At 38.3% G+C, this 21570-nt stretch overlaps 1 protein-coding gene across 1 annotated transcript in view; it reads left to right on the forward strand.

Annotated features, from left to right (window-relative positions):
• The window catches only part of DNAH9 (dynein axonemal heavy chain 9), a 235061-nt gene extending 215239 nt beyond the window's left edge, over window positions 1-19822 (forward strand). The window contains exons 64-69 of the mRNA XM_087955634.1: window positions 1762-1953; window positions 2478-2669; window positions 3519-3689; window positions 7305-7487; window positions 8420-8809; window positions 16871-19822. Of these exons, the coding sequence (XP_087811760.1) occupies window positions 1762-1953; window positions 2478-2669; window positions 3519-3689; window positions 7305-7487; window positions 8420-8809; window positions 16871-17098 (1356 nt within the window). The 3' untranslated portion in view covers window positions 17099-19822. The remainder of the gene's footprint in view (window positions 1-1761; window positions 1954-2477; window positions 2670-3518; window positions 3690-7304; window positions 7488-8419; window positions 8810-16870) is intronic.
• Window positions 19823-21570: the final 1748 nt, after the last annotated feature.

Raw genomic sequence — 21570 nt, forward strand, 5'->3', positions numbered from 1 at the left:
TGAAAAAGAGAATGAATTTTCTGAACTTAAGGCTCTTAACCAGCCCAGTCGAAGATGCAGGAGGTTTGAAGCATTAACATTTTTGCTTTTTGGGGGAAAGGCTCTGCTTTTTAGCTTTCTAACAGCTTCTGTCATTACTCAGCACTCTTCGGAGAAAGCACTGGATGTCTGAATTGGCATAGCTGGATGGGGATTAATGTTGTCATGTTCTTTTTCCCATCTTCTATCATTCATAATTCATCATAAACTAGGAGGAGGAAGGAGTATTAGGTAGGTTTACCACCTTGAGATTTATAAAAAATAAGAGTGAAATATTAAACAAACAAAAACATTCTATATTCCAGAAAGAGAGGTGAAATGGAATATTTCTTTTCTTGCTTCTACAAATCAGGTAGTATGTCAAAATGGCTGACTTTTTAAATAAAACATTTCATAGCCTACAAAACTGCTATGACAGTACCTCTGTACCTTTATTAACAGCTTTGAGCTTCTAGTTCAATCAGTACAAGATGAATTCACATAGAGATATTAAAACATGATTAGAGCAGCCCAGAGCTGGTTATGTAATGGGTGGCTATATTAAGTGTTTTAAATAAATAAATAATTAAACAAACAGGTCTACAAAGAGTTTATTACCACATTCCTTTTGAACAAAAAGGGTAGGTTTTTCATTGCATAAGCATTCTGTTCTTTCAAGTTTGCAACTAGAGAAATGTGTGAGGATAAATAAACACAGGGTGCATTTGTCCTAATATTGTGACTCAGGCCTTTGTCTCACTCTTCATTCAGGAGGTTAAACACAATTGTGGGAAAGAATTATTCCTAAGGCTTGTAGGCACTATTTCTAATTTACATGGGAAACAATGTTGAGTGTTGGCTAACCATACAACAGCTCTGTCACAAATAATCAAGAGTACTCTTGAACATCGTTATGGCAGACAGGGGACATAAATTTGATCAATTGATAACGTTCATTGATCCCAACTCTAGTCCATGGAGATTCTTTTCCCATGACTTTATTTAGATCAGAAAGTTCTCTAAACAATTGAAACAGAGCAAGCCCTTTTTGTTGCACATTTGTCAGTCACATCACTCCTGCAATTATCCATCTAGTCTCCCAGCCACACTATACGTAGACTATAAGAAGAGCCATCATCTAATAGAGATCAGGCTGTTTGAGAGAGTATTTAATCAAATATTCAGAAAGCATGCTTTTAGATGACTTTTTAAAAACCAGATAAAAGCATTGTGACAACCATAAAGTGACATTTTATTTGTTCAGAGAAAAATCATTATCTAAATAATTTATTTATTAATAAGTCATGAAAATGGCCAAAAAGTGCCAAAATGGATTATCAATGGAAAATAAACTGAGTAAGTCTGGAAGAGAAGCGTTGGCTTTCTCACAATTTCTCAGATCAATGCAAGTAATGAGGATGAGTGGAGATTTTCATAATCCCAGATACTGTTGTCCAATTCTTTGTGTAGGTCAGTGTGTCATTATTGCTCTTCATTTCATTTGGCTCCTACCTGAAAACTTAGATCATGGTTATCCAACCTTTTTGCTGGTCTGCATTGTATGAAGAGTCTTGGACTCCATATGAAATATATAATATAGTTAATGTATATAAGTAACAAACTTCCTTTATTTTTTTTTATATTTTTTATTATGATCTTGTGGGGCCCCATCCAGGGCTGCAAGTTGAACACACCTGACTAAGATGGTATTTATTATGGAAACCAATTTCTCTTTTTCTGCAGGACACCCTGGAGATGTGTACCCGTGAGAATGAGTTCAAGAGCATCCTTTTTGCCCTCTGTTATTTCCATGCTGTGGTAGCAGAAAGGCGCAAATTTGGCCCTCAGGGCTGGAATCGTTCATACCCATTTAACATTGGGGACCTCACAATTTCTGTCAATGTTCTATACAATTACTTGGAGGCTACTTCTAAGGTGAACTGACTTTTTAACTTTCTAATAGATGATCACTAGGTCACTAGGTTTTTTTTTTTGAGGGGGATGAGGGCAGTGTTCTCTTATCAATGTGCCATCTTTCCCTCCTTCCTTTTGTGACTTTGGAAAAGAATACGCTTTTCATCTAATCATCCTATTTCTGTGAATGTTCCTAACTGGCTTGTACTAGGACAACTTCTCTGAAAAAATATTTGTTTGAGTGCTTAGATAAATGTGTTTCTGTCTAAGGAATGGGGGGAAGACTTGTTTTCAGCGACACTCCTACTCTCTTTCAGTTGTCCACACACATACATCTATACACACATACAAAATCTGTTCCACAGTCTGGGGCTTCTCTAAATGAAAACTCTCTGATGTTGCCTGGAGTTGTATAACTGCTATATTACACCCAGTTTCCTACAAAAACAAACTTCCGCTTTAAGATTTCCAAAGAATTGGAAAAGAATTGCCTGCTGCTACGCTGTAAGGAACTGGCCCAACTAACTTTCCTTTTTGGCACTTAGGTTCCCTATGATGACCTCCGGTATCTCTTCGGAGAGATCATGTATGGGGGTCACATTACAGATGATTGGGATAGGCGTCTCTGTAAATCCTACTTAGAAGAATTTATCAAGCCTGAAATGCTAGAAGGAGAATTCTTATTGGCTTCTGGATTTCCCCTCCCAGGAAACACGGACTACAGTGGTTATCATCAGGTAGTCTTGGTTTGCGCCCTGATTTGTGTGGGAGTTCATGGCCATACAAGGAAGCAATTTAGGGATTCAGAGCTTTAGGCAAGATCTGTTGCTTCTGTCTTCATAACTCTTTCTGATTGTAAAATGACAATTGGTCCTGTCCTTGTCCAGTTCATGCAAGGATAGAAAAAAACATTTGTGTTGTTGATTCTCTAGCCCTAGGAGGCCTATTGAAAATTTTTATCTGTAAACTCAAAAATAGTTTCAAATTGCAATCCAGGGTATCAGGTTTCTCTAGATGTTTTGGGCAACAGCTCCCATCGATCTTTGCTACTGATCATGCTGGCTGGAATTAAGGGGATTTGGGCCAAAATGTCTGAAAGATGCTAGCTTCTCTGTCATTGTACCTGTACTATACTTTCTGTAGACCTGTGTAGGAATTTCCTAGCAGGAGTCTTTATCCTCACTATTATTATTTAGAATATTTTTGAAAATGTTACACTTTTGACTCTTTAATGTCACCTTGGACAGTCATCAAAACTGTATTCTAATTAGGACTGAGACTGATACATACCAAAATATACTGAAAAATATATCTCAGTTGAAAATGCCTAATGATTAATTTTAACTAATTACAATTGGCCAGGGCTCATCTGCTTATAAATGCAGTATCGTGATGATTTGGTTTAACTTAGAGGTTCAATAAAACTGCAGATGACTGAGAGCATTACATGCCACTCAGAGTCACTTGACGATGAGATTGGAAGCTATATAAATATGATGAATTAATGAATGGATGGATAGATGGATGAATGAATGAATATGTGGTATTTGTCATTTGCTGAGTGTACATATCATTTTCCTGTGTAGTATATAGATGATGCCCTACCTCCTGAATCTCCATATCTATATGGCCTCCACCCCAATGCAGAAATTGGCTTCTTAACCCAAACATCAGAGAAGCTTTTCCGTACTGTTTTGGAGCTACAACCTCGAGACACTAATCTTGGAGAAGGTGTAGGGACCACTCGGGAAGAGAAGGTGAGTGAGGAGGACATGCTTGTTTCCTTTCCATGTAGATGGTTTTATTTCATCTGATTTCATTTCATCCCCAAGAGGTTCATGTCATGAGATGCTCACACAGGGAGTTCACTATTAGCCAGATAGTTGCAATACTGGGGAGACATCATGGGTTCCAGAGAAGATCCAGGAGTTTTATATTCTCTATCAGGCTGCCATCCTCTTAACAGACATAATACACAAGTATATTTTATGACCTCTGCTGCTTTGTTATTCTATATAGCAGAGGAAGCTCTTAAAGAAAACCAGTACAATTCATTGCATGTATACATTGACTTATTTACAGAGATGGAAGAAGCAGATCTTCCTTTCATGTTTGCTGCTACAATGTGCAGGAAAAGAATGGAAATTGGATCTGGGGAAGTAGAGAGCCTTGGTTCTTGATGAAGCCTCTCAGGGAGCTTTGGAAAAAAATAAAAAGCCTAGCAAGTGACAGGGCTTCCTTAGACCACTTGGCAATGCTGAGAACTGCAGGACTAAGACATTGCTAGGAACTTTGGCTAGGCAAGATGGGCAGGTCATCCTCAACTTGCAACCATTCATTTAGTGACTGTTCAAAGTTAACAACAGCACTGAAAAAAGTGACTTTCAACTGGTTCTTGCACTTACCGCCATCACAGCATCCCCAGGGTCATGTGATCAAATTTTGGATGCCACACAACCAGTGTAACAATGGTTCCAGTGTTCCAAGGAAACTAAGAGAATGTAACAACTGCACATATTGAACTACAAATAAAAGCTATGTAGTCAGATTAGTTAACCCAGTTATTTATAATTTGTTAATTAAAAAGATCTTGGATTTTACTGCACAGTTCAGAGTTACCAAAAGAGACAATGTCTCTTATGAGTTACCAAAAGAGGCAATACTCTTATCAGGTATTGTCTATTAGGACACTTTTCCCATGGAATGTGGAAGATATGTACAAACTCACTTTTTGGGGAAGACTGATTGTTGCTTTGCCCAGTCAAGCAAAATAAAGCCATCAATAATTATTAGTTACTCTATATTACTTCCTTTATCAGCATGTATTTTTCAATATTTATTCTTGTTAACACGAACATGAGGGTTTTGTTGCATCATATTTCTATATGGGGTTCCCTTCAAATTCACTTTTTGTCCTACCTCCCCTTTCTCTCACTATTTTTGGGAATGTGGCACTTGACATGCCATTGAAAAGCTGTTTTTAGTTGCCTTCCTAGGGAAAATTACATACCCTTATTGTAGCAACCAAAATTTGGATGGATTTACTCAGTTTCTGATTTGTGATTATTAGTTCCGACTGATTAGAAATGATGGGCTGGGAAATGGAGATACATTTTCTGTAGTTGCAGTGAATGCTTCAAAGTATATTAGGAAGAAGATTGAAACTCCTTCTGTCTCATTTAGTGGCTGCTAATTATATTATCACCCAACCCATCCAAAATCTGGCAGTTAAGCTATATTTCTTGTATAGTTTGTAGCATGATGCAATGATTCACGTTAACATTGATTGATTGCATTTGTATCCCATGGCAATCTAACAGCTCTTGGTGGCCTATATCACATAATTTAGATGAATGTATAAAACATTTATGCTATGGTTAAAATAATTGATGAAATAACAGTCATAACACTCTTAAAACGAGTATACAATTTAGCTGTATTAAAATAGAATATCAGATGGTATAGAGCAGGGGTGTCCAACCTTGGCAACTTTAAGCCTGGAGGACTTCAACTCCCAGAATTCCCCAGCCAGCTTTGCTGGCTGGGGAATTCTGGGAGTTGAAGTCCTCCAGGCTTAAAGTTGCCAAGGTTGGACACCCCTGGTATAGAGCATGAATTTAAGAGAATGCTCTCTGAAATAGTTACATTTATTACAGACAGAGCTGGCATTAATCATCAGCATATGGAGGCCAAGGACACCCCCAGTGCAGTTACCTGGTTTGCAGATTGGGGAAGCCAGGTTGACACTGCTACCGAATTGGAAGTCTCTCTTCCTCTGAAGTGTTCTACAGATAATCCCTGATTTATTATCATAATTGAGTCCATAATTATGGTTGTAAGTCATGGTGCTCTTCCTGTTTTTACAACCCTGTATATAAATAGTTGTTAAGTGAATGACAGAGTTGTTAAGTCAACCCATTTTCTTCCGTGGGTGTTTTTTGCCGAAAACTCGGAGTAAATGCTGGAAACTGGGAAAAATATATTGAAAATTGAGTTCTCATGACTGCGGAATGCTGTAAATGGCTGTAAATGCGAACTGGTTGTGAAGCATCCAAAATGTGACCATGTGACCATGACCATGCAGGAGGGGGTGTGGCTTTTGGAACTCTGGAACTTAGTCATATGTAGCTCTGGGGAAGTCTGTTGTAACTTTGAATGGTTGCTAAGCGACTAGTCATTAAGCGAGGATTATGTGTATATGATGCTTTCTGTCATATCTCCATCCATTTCACTATCAGTCTAGAAGATCAATTATTGGAGTATCAACTTCACCTCACCTTGCAACCAATTGCATTTGTGTACAGATATCACATCCTTCCTACCGTCAAGTGCAGAAAATCAGGAGTTCAGGCAGTTCAAATGAAAGTATAGGCTTATGTAAGCTAAAGCTCCCTACAAGTATCTGACCTACTAATGATCAAAGCAAATTGGTAATAGATAAGAGTCCACGGAATTCCAGGTAGGCTGGATTTTGATCTCTTGTGGACACGAAGGGATTCAAGACTAATAATGCATTTGACCACTCTCTTGGGCTCAGCCTGGTTATCTTCTACATCTATGTTACCATGGTGCAAAACCTCAGGGACTTTGTCACTTATACCTGAGCAGTTGGGGCTTCAACCCACACTTGCCTCTCACCTCAAATAGAGCTTATTAGTCACTTACCTCTTCTCACATTTGACTCAATTCATTTGAATCACTGGCAGATGGACTGAACATTACATTACACACCTTAATACTGCTCAGATACTCCATTGACCTAACCTTTTGTCTAGGTAGGTTGGTGCCAGGGATCTTCACCCTGGGTCCTCCTCACTCTCTTTCAGCAGTGGACTTTCTAGTTTAAGCTCCAAATTCTGCCAACAATTGAATCTTATAGTGCAATTTGGGCAGAGATGCTGCCAAATTGCAGCCTGAAGGTGCAATAAAATAAAATAAAATAAAACCAGACAACCACTGCCTCTGAGTTATTGCATTTGACAATTGCTGAATAAAATGACTCTTAAGGAGGTTCAGTAAGTGTGTTCTAATGTTTTCTCCCCTTCCTTTTATTACTTCATCTATATTCAGATTAGAACTGCCTTAATCTGAAATTGAGGCACAGGCACAGAGAACCAAGAGAGAGAAAAAAAGAATATCTGCATAATGTGTGGCCATTTTCAAAACCATTTTATGTACATGGAACTTCTATGAATGCTTGTAGATGTAATAATCCGTCAGATGGCTTGATTAAAGGAGCCAGGCTTGGACTTACTCAGCTTTTTTTCAATAAAGGGAAATTAACTTTAACAACTTAATTACAACAACTTAATTCAAGTTGTTCATAACTGTATAGGTAAGTTTCAGCAATATTCCCTTACTCTGGCATATAGGTGAAGGCACTGCTTGATGACATCCTGGAGAAATTAACGGATGAATTTAACATTCCTGAGCTCATGGCCAAAGCAGAAGAGAGAACACCATACATTGTGGTTGCCTTCCAGGAATGCGAACGCATGAACTTTCTCACTAGTGAGATTAAGCGGTCACTGAGAGAGCTAGACCTGGGACTGAAGGTACAAACTCCTCCCCCTCCACTTTTTGTATAATTTTGAACACAATTTAGAGACAATAGGAAAACACTCAGTTTATGAGGGGTAGCCTACTATCTGAAAGCTAATGTTATAAAAAAGAACATTATACACCCATGTGAATAAATAAATATAAATAAACAGCCAGTTTGATGTAGTGGTTAAGGCGCTGGCCAAGAAACTAGGATATTGCCTTCCATTCTTCCAAGGTCAGTAAAACAAGGACCCAGATTGTTGGGGGCAATATGCTGATTCTGTAAACCACTTAGAGAGGGTTATAAAGCACTGTAAAGCGGTATATAAGTCTAAGTGCTATTGCTGTTACCTGAGGAATTGTCTTCTCCCATCCCATCCAGTCTGGCAGGGAGGATATGTTGTGGATACCATTAGTCAAATAATTTGGACTATTCCTATTGCTATTGTGAATTCTAGTCCTGCCTCAGGCATGAAGACTTGGGCCAGTCACTTTCTCTCAATTCAGCTCACTGGTGGTTGTTGTGGGGAAAATAGTAAGAGAAGGAATATTATGAAGGCTCACTATCTTGAGTTATTTGTAACAATACTAAAGGTGGGATAAATATACAATAAATAAATATACAGAAAATAGCTAATAACTTGCATTATCGCCATTTTGAAAACCAAGCAAAAGCTAGAAAAATGCCAATTCAATCAAATAATGATAAAAACTTGTGATATAACAGAAGTATCCAAACTATTCTACAAATATTTCCCAGTTATTTTAGGAGTGTTTCAAGTTGTTAAACTAGTTGATTTTCCATTTTTCTACCTTTGTTTGCAGCTGAAGGGTGAATGATTTTCAGATGTCCTGCAAATCCTGCCAAATGTGCTGTTTTCCCATGTTTCGTGCATTTTGGCTGAAACATGTTTGTCACACTCTTTTTTCTTACATGTTTTAGGGTGAATTAACCATGACCAATGACATGGAAACTTTACAGAATGCCATCTTCTTAGATATGGTGCCTGAATCATGGACCAGGAGAGCTTATCCTTCCATGTCTGGTTTAGGCAGTTGGTTCACCGACCTTCTCAATCGCATCAGAGAGCTTGAAACATGGATAGGAGACTTCGTGCTACCATCTGTGGTGTGGCTGGCAGGATTCTTTAACCCACAGTCTTTCTTGACAGCCATCATGCAGTCCATGGCCCGAAAAAACGAGTGGCCTCTGGACAAAATGACACTGCAATGTGACGTGACTAAGAGAAACCGTGAAGAGTTCACCAGTCCTCCACGGGAAGGTGCATATATTCATGGCTTGTTTATGGAAGGTGCACGCTGGGATATGCAGGTAAATGCAAAGATTTAAGGGTTGCTGCTACTTGATAAGTCACCAAAATCAGGGCATTCCTTATTGTGAAACAATAGTCCCAGAAGAATTAGACTGTGCATGGCCAAGACTGTGGCTCATCATTAACTTAGATTTACCACTTCTCTGGTGGAAATTCAAACTCACCTCCTGGAAGTATGCCATATGTCTTTAAAAGCCTGGGGTAAGAGCTCTGCTATGCATATTCATAGCCTTCTTCTAAAATACAAAATTGGTGTTTTCTTGGAATTCATCATTTAGAGATACTGTAGATGGATTAAGTTAAAAACCATAATCATGATTTATTTATTTATTTATTTATTTTATTTGATTTGCCAATTGTTTACAAGATAATAAGTATAAGTGTATACATAGTTGTGAATACATGAAATGGGTACATATAAGAAAAATAAAAGAAGAATAAGAGAAACAATAGGACAGGGACGGTAGGCACGATGGTGCGCTTATGCACGCCCCCTACAGTTCTGATCTGGTAAGGTTGCATTAAAAACAAAGTGTGTGGAACATTTCAGGCGAAATTGTTAAAGCCAGGCTAGAGCTGATTGTTGTTTCAAGTGGCAAATAAAACACATATCAGAAGGTGGTGGTGGTGGTAACGTGGATGGGGAGGATAAACTTCAATGCCTTGCCAATTCATTTGACCTAGCTTTTGCTTCTACACTTTTTAATGGGTTTTCATTTCTGTGCTGCGGCTTGCATGTTCAGAGAGGAAGAAATCTGTGTCAAATAGCTAAACAAGAAGCAGAGACCTCAAAAGATCTCCTCTGTGCTTTTCGTTTGTGAGACACGTATGGCAGCTTGGAAAGAACTGTGCCCATTTTTTAAAAAAATTCTGAAGTGTCTTTGCAGTTCTCTGGCTAGATGGTCACCTAGCTTGGGACCCAAAGAACTGTCCAGCCCATCAGCCTATATAGAGTTATAGGCTTAAAGAGACTATAAAGCAAGCGTACAGTTGGACTTAAGTGTAGTACACAAAATTATCTGCTACGATGTCCTACCAATCAATGACTACTTCAGCTTCAACTGTAACAATACACAACAGCACACAACAGATACAAACTCAATGTTAACCGCTCCAAACTTGATTGCAGAAAGTACGACTTCAGCAACAGAGTGGTCAATGCCTGGAATGCACTACCTGACTCTGTTGTTACATCCTCTAGCCCCCACTCCTTTAACCTTAAACTATCCACTATTAACCTCACCCCATTCCTAAGAGGTCTGTAAGGGACATGCATAAGTGCACAATCGTGCCTACCATCCCTGTCCTTTTGTCCCTATTTATTTGTCTCTATTTCCTGTGTTCTTACTCATGCTTATACTTACACCTATTATCTTGTAAGCAATTGACAAATCAAATAATTAAAAAAAATAAAAAGCAAGCAGGGGACAGCTCCAGGGTGCAGGCCTAATCTGGACCTTTATTTGTGGATCCGACTCCTTTAGGAAGCTTAGATTTTCCACAGCTGCTCTCTCCACCCCATCTCTTCTGTGATCCTGAGCCCACCTCTCTAGTTTTCCCAATTGACAATGGAGACAGTGGAGACTCCTTCAGTGCCCCAGTAATACAGGATATGTTTTTGAAAGCAGCACAGGAGGCATTTTGGATTTTAAAAAGAAATTGCAGGGCTTCATTTATGCTACTTTCAGTCATCCAGGGTGTGGATAAAAAGTAGATTTAAATATAATGGATGGAACCAAAGCAAGTATGCTGAAAATAAGCATTCAACAAAATAGGACAATATAAACTATTTGGGTATTGTGCTGTGATTATTGTGCTCTCAGTGAACTTTTATTTTTCCATCCTTTTCCCACCAGAGACCTTGAAACACTTACCCCAAAAACCCATGCTTTAAAGAGAAGGAGGCAAAATTACTGATGTCAGAATTTGCATTTCCACAGGCATTACACGTGCATTATATTGTGCTTTACACCTCTTCTACCTCCCACTCCACAACTCTTTATTTTTGGCAGGAAACACAGAAAACCCTTGCCAAAGGAACAGCTGGTGCTGTTAGCCTTGAAGCTGAAAAGCTTCTTGGCTCTTATCCCATTTCTGAAACATTGCAATCAATGTCTTTTATTCTTTAGCCTTGTCCATTTCAGAGTATCAGGTCAGAGCCATCTCATTGCTCAGCACTTTGACCTTGCATGAGGCCCAGCAAGAGGAACCAAGGCTAGGAGCTCAGAGGCTGGGGGCCCTATGGAGCTTTTAAAAGGTGTAAGCATAAGCTGAAAAAGGCTAAGTCTGAACAGGTAGAACAGTGAAGGATGGCATTCATTTTCCTGTTAAGAGGATAAGAATTCACTTGAATGCATGGCAGAGTAAGAGTGATGCTCTTGTCCAGCAATCAGAATAAGGTACTAAAGAATCTGGATGGTAACTGGAAACTCAGATGAGTAGCAAAAGCTGGGGAAAACACCAGGGTCCTCCAAATCTCTTTTTCAGACTGTTGTGTTTCTTGGGAATCATGTTCATAAACATGGCTACGCTCCAAGCTGCTGAGCTGCATCTAGAGGCAGCTGTTCCCTATATTTCCTCTTCAAAGTCCACCTGGAGGATCAAGGAGCTGTAACTACAGTATTTGATTGTTTTTCTAGGATATCTTTCCCTTAATTTCTTTCAGATGTTGTATCACTCTAGGGCAGGAGTTCCTAAAGTTTTGCCTTTTAGTGCAATCTTAATGTACCCCAAATCCAAACACCAAAATGAACACAGATAAACAATAAAAACAATAAAATGAAATTTTGGGAAAGGGGATTTTGTAATAATCTAAAGGATCTCCATAGATCCCTTAGACTCTGCATTTCCCAAGGTATGGGTGATACACTAAAAATATCATTGAATAAAGCAAAATTTAATTAAAAATATGTAAGCAACATTTGAGAGACTATATCAGCGATTCGTAATTGTCTGATTCTTGTTAACTTTAACAACAAAAATGTGTACCAGTAACCTTAGAACTGATTATGCTGATCATTCTAACAAGCCTTTTGGAGTCCAGTTAAATAAAGATATTAATTAATTAAGTTCCAAGAGGAGTTCTGCCATTTTTATACACTTCTTTTAGATTTTCTTTCTCTGTCCTTTTCTTTAATATTTAATTCCAAACCAGTTATCCAATAATTTAATTCAGCTGGCGTCTTTGATGTTTGTTTCCAACAATCAGCTTCTATTAATTCCTCTTTAAGTTTTTTCCAAAATCATCAAATAATCCAATATCCATAAGTTTAAATTTGTGTCAAAATCACCAAACAAACCCAAAGTAATTTCTTCATGTTTTTTCCTTTTATCTTAATATTCTGTGTTTTCACTTTTCAGGGTTTCAATGTTAGCATAACAAAGTTTCTCTTATTTTGTATCGATTTTGTATCAATTTCCAAGTTTAAAAGAACTTTTTAAAAAATCACTAAAATTTTCCTTTACCATTAGGTGGCACACTCTGTTATGTCCGAGTTCCACCCTTTCTTTTCACTTTCTTTCCCAATTTAAGACTTTTAAATTTCAATAGTTCAATAGATCCAATTATCAGATTTTTCCCTTTTTGACACCTTCAAGTTCAGCCTTAATTGTGCCTGTCTAGTGCCAAAACATATATTTACCCAATTTAAACAAATTTTTCTTCTATTTTCTGAGTTCCTCCTTCAATTTAGCTCTTTCAAAGTTCAAAGCCACTTTCCTTTATATCCAAATTTTCTTTTCACTTTCTCTGGTCGCCGCTATTGCAATCTTTCTTAAAATTCCTTTTTGGTTTAATTCCAGGGTATCTTAATATCCATAAATTTCAGCTAGTTTGCCTGGTCTTTACACTGCCCACTTCTTCACTCCAGCACAATCTTACTTCCTGAATAGCCTTCTGTCTTCAGGGTGGCCATTTCTGACCACCGCTACAGCCCGTCTTCGGAGGGAGTTTCCCTAGTCAATGAGGGGAGATGTGGCTCCCCTCAACCTGACAGGCAGTGTCCCCCTTCTTCACCACCCCTACAGGGTGGTTCTGGCTTTGTTTGGAGCCCTCCAATGCGGGTAGCACGGATCAAAGCCGCACATAATCGCAAACTTCTATCTGTCCATGATGGAAATACCACCGGAAGTCCCCCACATTAGAAACTGTTTTATACTGGCTTGCATGTGGGCCTGTGTAACCCAGTATTGTGTACATTTTTTATTTCTGTTCTTTTTTTTCATTTGTTCTTTTTTAAAAAGAAAATCTTTATGTCCTTAAAAAAGGTAATCCAAGTTAACAAATATTGCATTACAATATTTATGTGACTATATGTCCTCCTTCACATGTGCGTGAACTGAAATGTAGTTTGAGAATTATTTAGAACTGTAGAACAGTAATAATATTTTATAGGTACAGCAAAACACAGCAGAGTGTGCACTACATTTCAGCAGTTGGGGGAAATAAATTTGAGACTGGCAAACAACAATGAAATTAACTCAGGAACAATAATCAGGTGTTGCACTACATGAACTGCTCTCTCTCTCTCTCTCTCTCTCTCTCTCCCTCCCTCCCTCTCTCCTGCACTTTCTCTTTTTCTCCCCACCCAATTTTTCATAGTACAAAAGGAGTGGGTTAGTAATTCTAGCATTGGGATTAGCAAATATTCCTGATAACAATGTACAAGAGATAGAGAAAAGTGAAGATAAGGAATTAAGAGTTATTCCTTATTTTTCCTTATTAAGGAGAAGTGAGATCTTTAGAGAAATTAGGTGACACATGTACCTTTTTACAGAATGATAAATATTTGGAAATGTATAGAGATCAAACAGAATTAAAAAAATATTCATTAATTCAGCATGAGATGATTACCTATCCAGAGATGATTCTGAGGCAATATAGGCAGGGACAAGGGTTACACTTGTGGCCGTAAAACACAAACTATGTTGAGGAAATTAAGTGTCTGAGTAGATCATTATCAACCATCCTGGAATGAGGGTGGAATAAATTTGGAATGGAGAGTCAAAAAGTAATGGAATCAGACAAATTCAAGGAAATAATAAGAGGAAGCAGCAGCAAGGGAGTAAAGTGCTGGTATAAGAGACAAGATCCTGCTTTGTTGTCTTTTACACATGTAAGTCCCTACAAGGCTTTATTTCTGACTCTACCTGCCAGAATTGGGCAGTCCATGGATGTCCAAGGGACTCAAGGCAATATTCATCAGGAAGCAGGTTGAACCACAATAGGTGGTTTCCCAAAGTTAAAAGTTTATTGATTCATTGAAGGCACCCAAAGAAATAAGGGCTTCATGATGTATAAAGGCAATCAATCTGTTGGAGGCTATAAGACCCCCCGCTTCCCGGCTCTCTGGACACACAAGATGTCCTTGGATGGTCCAAGGAAAACAGAAAAAAGGAAAAAAGAATTGAAACAATGAAAATTGAAGCTAGCTATCTGAGCAGGAAATGGATAATTCTTGCAGCAGTAGGATAAATTCCCATTTCTGTGTATTGAATTCTACAATGCAAGAATACACGAGCTATCCAAACTTGACAATAATTCTAGGCTTCCAAAGGGCCATTATTTTGTGCATTTGGGCATATTCAGGAATAGAATAGAAGAAAGGATACAATAGCCTGTTTCTGGGACATGAAAAGAAATCTCAAAAGATGTTCCTTGCTACTTCACCAAAGAAGAATTTTTCAATAACAAAACTTTTCATGCAAAACTATTCAAACATATCAAGATCAATTCTCTTTCCTTCCCCAAACAATTGTCCTTTGAGTTCATAGGCCTCACAACTGAGGCAAAATCAGTGGGGACTTCATCTGGTCTTTGACAAGAACAAACAATAACTATTTTAAAGATTCCTTATGTTTTGCTGTGAAGCACAGCATAAAAATAATTATGTTCTTTCTTAGTGCTTAAGCATGTCTTTTTCCAACTAGGGATATATGTGGTGAGAGAATAAAAGCATTTTTGTGTTAAAGTAAATCTCCTGATTTTCCATCCAGTAGCAACATATGTATTCTTGTGGGGGGTCAGATGGATGGCGGTTTAAAAATTAGTTACTGTGTGATGTGTAGCCAATCTTTCTGGGATACATATCCACTAGAAATTAATCTTTGGAAAGGATGGGAGGAGAACTGTCAGCATTGATTGTAGCCATCACTTTAAAAGGAAATGTCTTGCTAAAGTGGAATTGCTCCCCAAAGGGATTGTCTAGAATTTCTTTATACCAGGTTAAGGCCTGGCCAAGCTGCCGATAGACTTTTTTTGGTTGGGTGTACTTAGATGAGAACAAAGAGAAACTTTATGGAAGCAAGTTTGTACTACTAAATCAGGATTTCCAAGACACTATAAAGCACAAAAGCCTAGAGTAAATCTCATACATTCTCAGGTGGGACTTTACCCATCGGGTTCAACCGAGACTGCTACATCATCCTTTTCATTTTGCTCTGTATTGCTAATTAATTATCAAGTTGCCTTTGCCTTCTATCTAATGGAAGGGTATATTCTGGAGAATCAGCATTACTTTAATTAAGGCAAAGACAGGAATGGAATGTTAGTGAATTTCCCATTTTGCCATTAATTATCCATGCAGGGATTCCTCCTCCATCTTCATTAGCTATCTTTAATCATTGGCTGGAAAGATGGAGGTGCTTAGATATAGAAGGAAACAGTGATTTGTGGGATATCATTTTAATAGCTTTGCTCATCTCTCTTTTCCGTGTTTCTATATAGGTTGTCCTCAACTTACAACACTTTGCTTAGTGACCATTCAAAGTTACAGCGGTACTGAAAAAAGAGGCTTATGGCCAATTTTCACAGCAATGCACAACAAATATACAGCAATGCCTTTGCAGCATTCCCCCATGGTCACGTGATGTACATTCAGACAACTGATTCATATTTATGATGGTTGCAGTGTTCTTTTGCAATCTTCTGACAAACAAAATAAGTGGGGATACCAGATTCATTAACAAATGTGGCAAGAAAAGTCATGGAACGGGGCAAAATTCACTTAGCAAATTTCTCCCTTAGCAATATAAATTTTGGGCTCAATTGTGATTGTAGATTGAGGACCACCTGTTTTGGCTAGGGAATATATAATCACAATAGAGTACTGTAACCTGCCCAGAATTACCCTGTGGTAAGATGGGCGGGTAATAAATTTGATAAATAAATATAATCATATAATCCTGTAATCCTTTCCATTTTTTATTCTAGCCTCTGCACTTGGAGTTGCTGCTTTTTTGAATCCAGCTTGATGTCTGTTGTTTGCTTTGTGCTTGCCTGTTCAGTGATCAGTTTGTATTTCTAATGCTGCATGCAAAGGCAAAATTTCCTTTCAAGCAATATATCACACTGCTTTAATGTCTGATTAAAAACAATTGCAGAAAAGTCCAAATCTGATCAGAGCAGCAGCATGGGGAGAAGAGGAGCTTAATCCACGTATATGTGCGTCACATTTTCTTTACCTAAGTTGCCCTCTCTGAAGCTGCTATTAGCAGTACCAATGAAAAAACAAACATATGTATTTTTACCTTCCATCTAGTGTTGAGTGTCTCAGTTATATTTGGTTGGATTCCTGTTTCCAAGAATCGGGTATTGGTAGTATTTACTGAGATGCTGTTGAATACTTTAGTGACTTAGTAATTTCTCTTCCTGGTCCACTCATTGCTCAGACTTATGTTTACAAGGATTAACCTATTTTAACGAGTTCAAACTTTGCTAATTCGGAACAGTTAAATAACTACAGAAGTGATTACATAGTTGCTTCATTATTTTCAGAACTCTGCACAAATTAACATACTTCACACAGAAGTTTCTGGACACAGCATTAAGGGTAGGGTGTGCAAAATACTTTACTTCGAATCACTTCTAAGTGTGTAACCGTGAAATGTCTTGCTTTGAGGCAAATGTGCTGCTTCTAGTGCGAAGCTGGCTGTTATGAATATTTTGGTAGTGTAATCAAAACGGGTTGTTTTCATGAAGTTCTGTGCTCAGAATGATTCATCTCTGTAAGAAGAATAGGCAGAGTTAGCAATATCTCATCTTTAAACATTACTCTTTGCAGGCTGGATTAATTGCTGATGCCAGACTGAAGGATTTGACTCCACCCATGCCGATTATTTTCATCAAAGCCATCCTTGTTGACAAGCAAGATACACGCAACGTATATCCTTGTCCTGTATATAAAACTCGCCAAAGGGGTCCTACCTATATTTGGACATTTAACTTGAAGACTAAAGAGAAACCATCCAAATGGATTTTAGCAGGGGTTGCTCTCCTCCTGCAAGTGTAGACTTCCGTTCACTTCTCTTTTTCTAGCAAAAAAAGAGTTATCTTATTTGGTATTTGCTTCAGAGAATGAATGAATGAATACCCAGTGTTGTTTCATGCTTGTATACATCTTTCAAAAAATGAAAGACGAGTTGAATTATCTTCAAGCACACCACAGGGTTTCAAGTTTATTACATTTTTAAATAAAAGGTGCCTGCTTGGTTTATGTACCATAAATAAATAATAACTATTATTCAATTTACAAAACAGGGGACATGTTTAAATAATAGGTAAACAGGCATAGAAATTCATGCAAGCCAGTCTTAGGCCTTCAGATATGTTGGGACTATGATTCTCAGAATTCCCAATTAACATGGCTGTGCCAGTGATGGGATTCAATTTTTTTTACTACCGCTTCTGTGGGCGTGGCTTGGTGGGCGTGGCAGGGGAAGGATACTGTAAAATCTCCAGTCAGAGGTGGTATTTGCCGGTTCTCTGAACTACTCATAATTTCCACTACCGGTTCTCCACAACTGGTCAGAACCTGCTGAATACCACCTCTGGGCTGTACTAATTGATATTTCTGGAAGTTGTAATCCTGGTGTATTTGGAGTGTAGTGCCAGCATGCAAAAGGCTAGCTTCAGCTGAAACATTTTTGAATGGTGACATAAATATTGCATAAGCATCAATGGGAAAACCATTCCATTAACAGAGATCCAGATCCTAAAAAGCTTTTCTTCTCTGTTTCCTTTCAGCCACAATTCATTTGGCAAGGAGGCCTAGAATAGAAGGGATGGGGAAGGGTTTGACATGAATGGTCTTTTAGGTGTCTTTTAGGTCCTAAACCATGAGAAGCTTGAAAGATCAATACCACTGTGTTCAATCTATATATATAAAAGCAAAATACCACTCACGCATCATCACCAAATCTCCAGAACCGTAAAGTCTACAAGCTTGAAATTTGGCACGTATGTTCCTCTTGGCTTCTAGGTGCTCACTAAGAAAGGATTTTTGAAATGGCCAACAATATTTTGTATATTATTATTAACACGCTCTGATGCTAAGGAGTTCTACTCCCCCTATCCACCTGCAAAACACAAGCAGAGGAGAGGAGTTTCAGTTTTAGTTTCACAGCACCAAGCAGCTTTAGTACAGAACAGTTGAGCTAAGCCACACCAAGGTTCCTTGCTGTCTCCTTGTTCACACAGCAAATACTTTTTCAGTTTCCAAACATCCCTCAACTTTCTCACACACTGACAGGACACTAGCCAGATGAATACTGATGGATGCTGGTAGGCAGAGGCAGAATTCTCCCCCCCTTATTTTCCTTCCCAAAAAGTAAGCCTGACCACATAGTGTCATAGTGAAGCACGGGTATAGAGTTAGTTGGTTATAAAAATATACAGCAAGCAGTTCAAACCCCATTTTTTGAATAACTGTATTTGCTAATTAAGCTTCAAAACATCAAATGTAGAGAAGAGCACAGCTTTTTAGTACTCCTACCTACTATTGCATGATGCAAAGAGAAAGTGCTGTTGTGTTGGATTTTTTTTCTCCAGAGCCAAATTTTGGCATTGGCTTAAAAATGAGACTTTCATACACTTTGAGGTGTAAGCGAGTACATTTGAGATGTTTCTTTGCTGATGGTTCATGTCCTAGCAACGCAGAGAAAAAGTGACAATGTTATTAAACAAGGTGAATCTGTAATGTAGAAAGTAAATATAACAGTTTGAATGGAACTAATTTGTTTATAAAAAAATATATTTCTACTCTGTTGTCAACAATGGCCTTCTCCTGCCCCCTACTTTGCAATGATACTGTGTTTTCTTACTGCTCAAATTATATGTGTCTGATTGTACATGTTAAGTTCATACCTGCTTGTCCAAACCAGCTTTTTGAGTTAGTGGGAAAACCATAGAAGAGAGTTCATATTAAAAGCTTAAATAAGGATTCCTGTAATTCTCCTTGAGTGATCCCATAATTTCAAAACACCAGTTGCTTGTTATAATACCGTTTGTTGTTTTTGAAGTTTCTATGAGGATTCTTTTCACATTTTAACCATAGTTAACTGTGGTGTTCCCCCATTAGGTGAAAATATCAGATAAGAATATCATCAGGACACCTAATTATTGTTAATAAAATGTCCACAATAGTGACAGAAGAGTCACAGCATATATTTCTCTGCCCCCTCATGAATGAAAATGGCTTTCTCTTGAGATAACTTGTCATCAAGACAATCTCCAACTATGATAGCTGATTCAGATGGGTGCTGGTAAACTATATATCAAAATCCATGGCAAGAGGCCAGATCTATTTGTCTCCAAGGAATGTATCTGATTACTGACAAAGAAATACCAGTATGCACTTAGCGTGTGAGATTATTGGCAGTACAAATGCTTTGTTAGAATCTGAATTGCTTTTGCATCATAAACACAATGCACCAAGAATCTTAAATCTCTAGCACAAACACAGCCTTATTCTTCTGAGAGGCTTAAGCATTTGTTGAGGGGGGGGAGGAATCTCAGGAAAACAAATCTTAACACTTTAAAATCCATGCTTGAGAAATTGAGTTGTATCTCCTTCTGCTTTTCTATTTTTTTAAAAAAATATTAACGTTAAGGGAGCAGGATACAGATATGAATAATTACCTCTACTAGATATGTAATGCACTCTATCGCAACTCACTGCTTTGATTAAAAATTAAATGTCATTAATAAAGGAACTCAATGATAACCTTTGCTGGTATCATGACACTATTAGTTTCATTTTTAAAAGTTCCCTACTGTGCTCGCTTTATTTCTATAAATAAGTAGCAGACGGTCTTTATCCTCTTTGTAGATTTCCACTTACCATTCTTCAAAGAGAGATATCATGCACTATAACATAATTTTCTGGGAATTAAAGTGAGATTTGAGTATTAAAAGCAAGTTCTGACTTTCTGAATCTTAATATTTTAGGCTCTTCTAAAATGCAAGCTCCCTTATTTAACAGAACAGCATGATTAAAAGGCTGCCACCACAGTGGATGAATTGGTCATCCATACTCAGTGGAAGCAATTTGGTCTCAATGGCACTGCACAGTCTTTGAACCTGTTTTATATTCCCCATTATGGTGGCTTGAAAGAGAATTGTAATGGGAAAGGTACGGCATATTAAAGGCCAACCATGGTAAGTCTGAAATCGAAAGCTTGACAAACTGCAAGGTTAAACACCTGTGTGTTTTTTAAAAATAGTTCTTAGAGAGGTTGTCTTTTAACACAAAAAGAAGGGGGAAAGGCATGAAGTGACCTCAAAATTTTAAGTGTGAAGACATAGGCTCTAAGGTGATGAATACTGCAATATTCAGTACCACTGCAATATAAAAGAGCAATGATAGGAAGCTTTGTTAACTGATTCTGTCAAGTCCATCCAAGAAATTCTTGACTTCTCCGGCTGACAGCTTGTGGCTCCAGAAGACTGAAGACTTAACTTGATACTGATGTCAGGATTTAGGCTTTTCCCAACTTGCACCTGGCTCTAGCATAAACATGACCTGAAAACATTTTGGTTCAGCTGTATTCCTATGGCACTGCTTCCTTTCCATACCCCAGTCTCTGATTCAGTTGGATTTAAATGTCCCTTAGCTGTATTGCTATTAACATAACATCTTCCTCCATTCCAACACCTTATTCTGATCAACTCCAAGGAGAGCTTCAAAGTTGATAAAAATCATTAAGGGTTTCTTATCCATTATCTTGGAAGGAACTCAAGTGATTATAGTGGCTGGAAAGATGATAGATAGGAAAGTCCATCATGCCTGTTCACTTTCATGGTACAGTATTCTGTTTGAAGAGTTATCTCAGTTTCAGCATAATCCAGAGGCCAATTACAAACCCTAATGCATTGGATGTATTCACCACTGGATGTAACACTACCAGTCTCAATCATTAATGCTCATATTTCAGGCGAATGGTTCACTGTTTGAGCTGACACCAAAGTAAGTGGCCAACAGAGCATTTACAATCCACACATAAAGGGAGACATGGACTATTATTTCCTATTAAAAGCTGCTTATAAGTGGCACTGTTCAGAGATTGTGGCTATGTTGACCACAGGCTGTGGGAGTTTTAGTTTCAGTTTCAGTGTATCTGCAGAACATCAGCATGGAGAAAACAGCCCTTAGATCCTGCTTTGATGGGTATGACTGTCAGTGGTGGTATTCAATTTTTTTTTACTACTGTTTCTGTGGGCATGGCTTGGTGGGTGTGGCGTGGCTTGGTGGGTGTGGCCTAGTGGGTGTGGCAGGGGAAGGATACTGTAAAATCCCCATTTCCAACCCACTCCAGGGGAAGGATACTGTAAAATCCCCATTCTCTCCCCACCTCACTAACCTGCTTTCCAGATCCGTACTCCTGTGCAGGGCAACAAAAGAAGACCCAGCTGATCAGCTGGGACTCCGATCAGCTGGAACTCAGGAGGTAGTGAATAGATGGGGGTGAGGCCAACCAGAGGTGG

This window comes from Notechis scutatus, chromosome 2 (genome assembly GCF_049901735.1).
Source record: "Notechis scutatus isolate UNSWTSFEM ecotype Mainland chromosome 2, rNotScu1.2, whole genome shotgun sequence".
Taxonomy (NCBI): Eukaryota; Metazoa; Chordata; class Lepidosauria; order Squamata; family Elapidae; genus Notechis; species Notechis scutatus.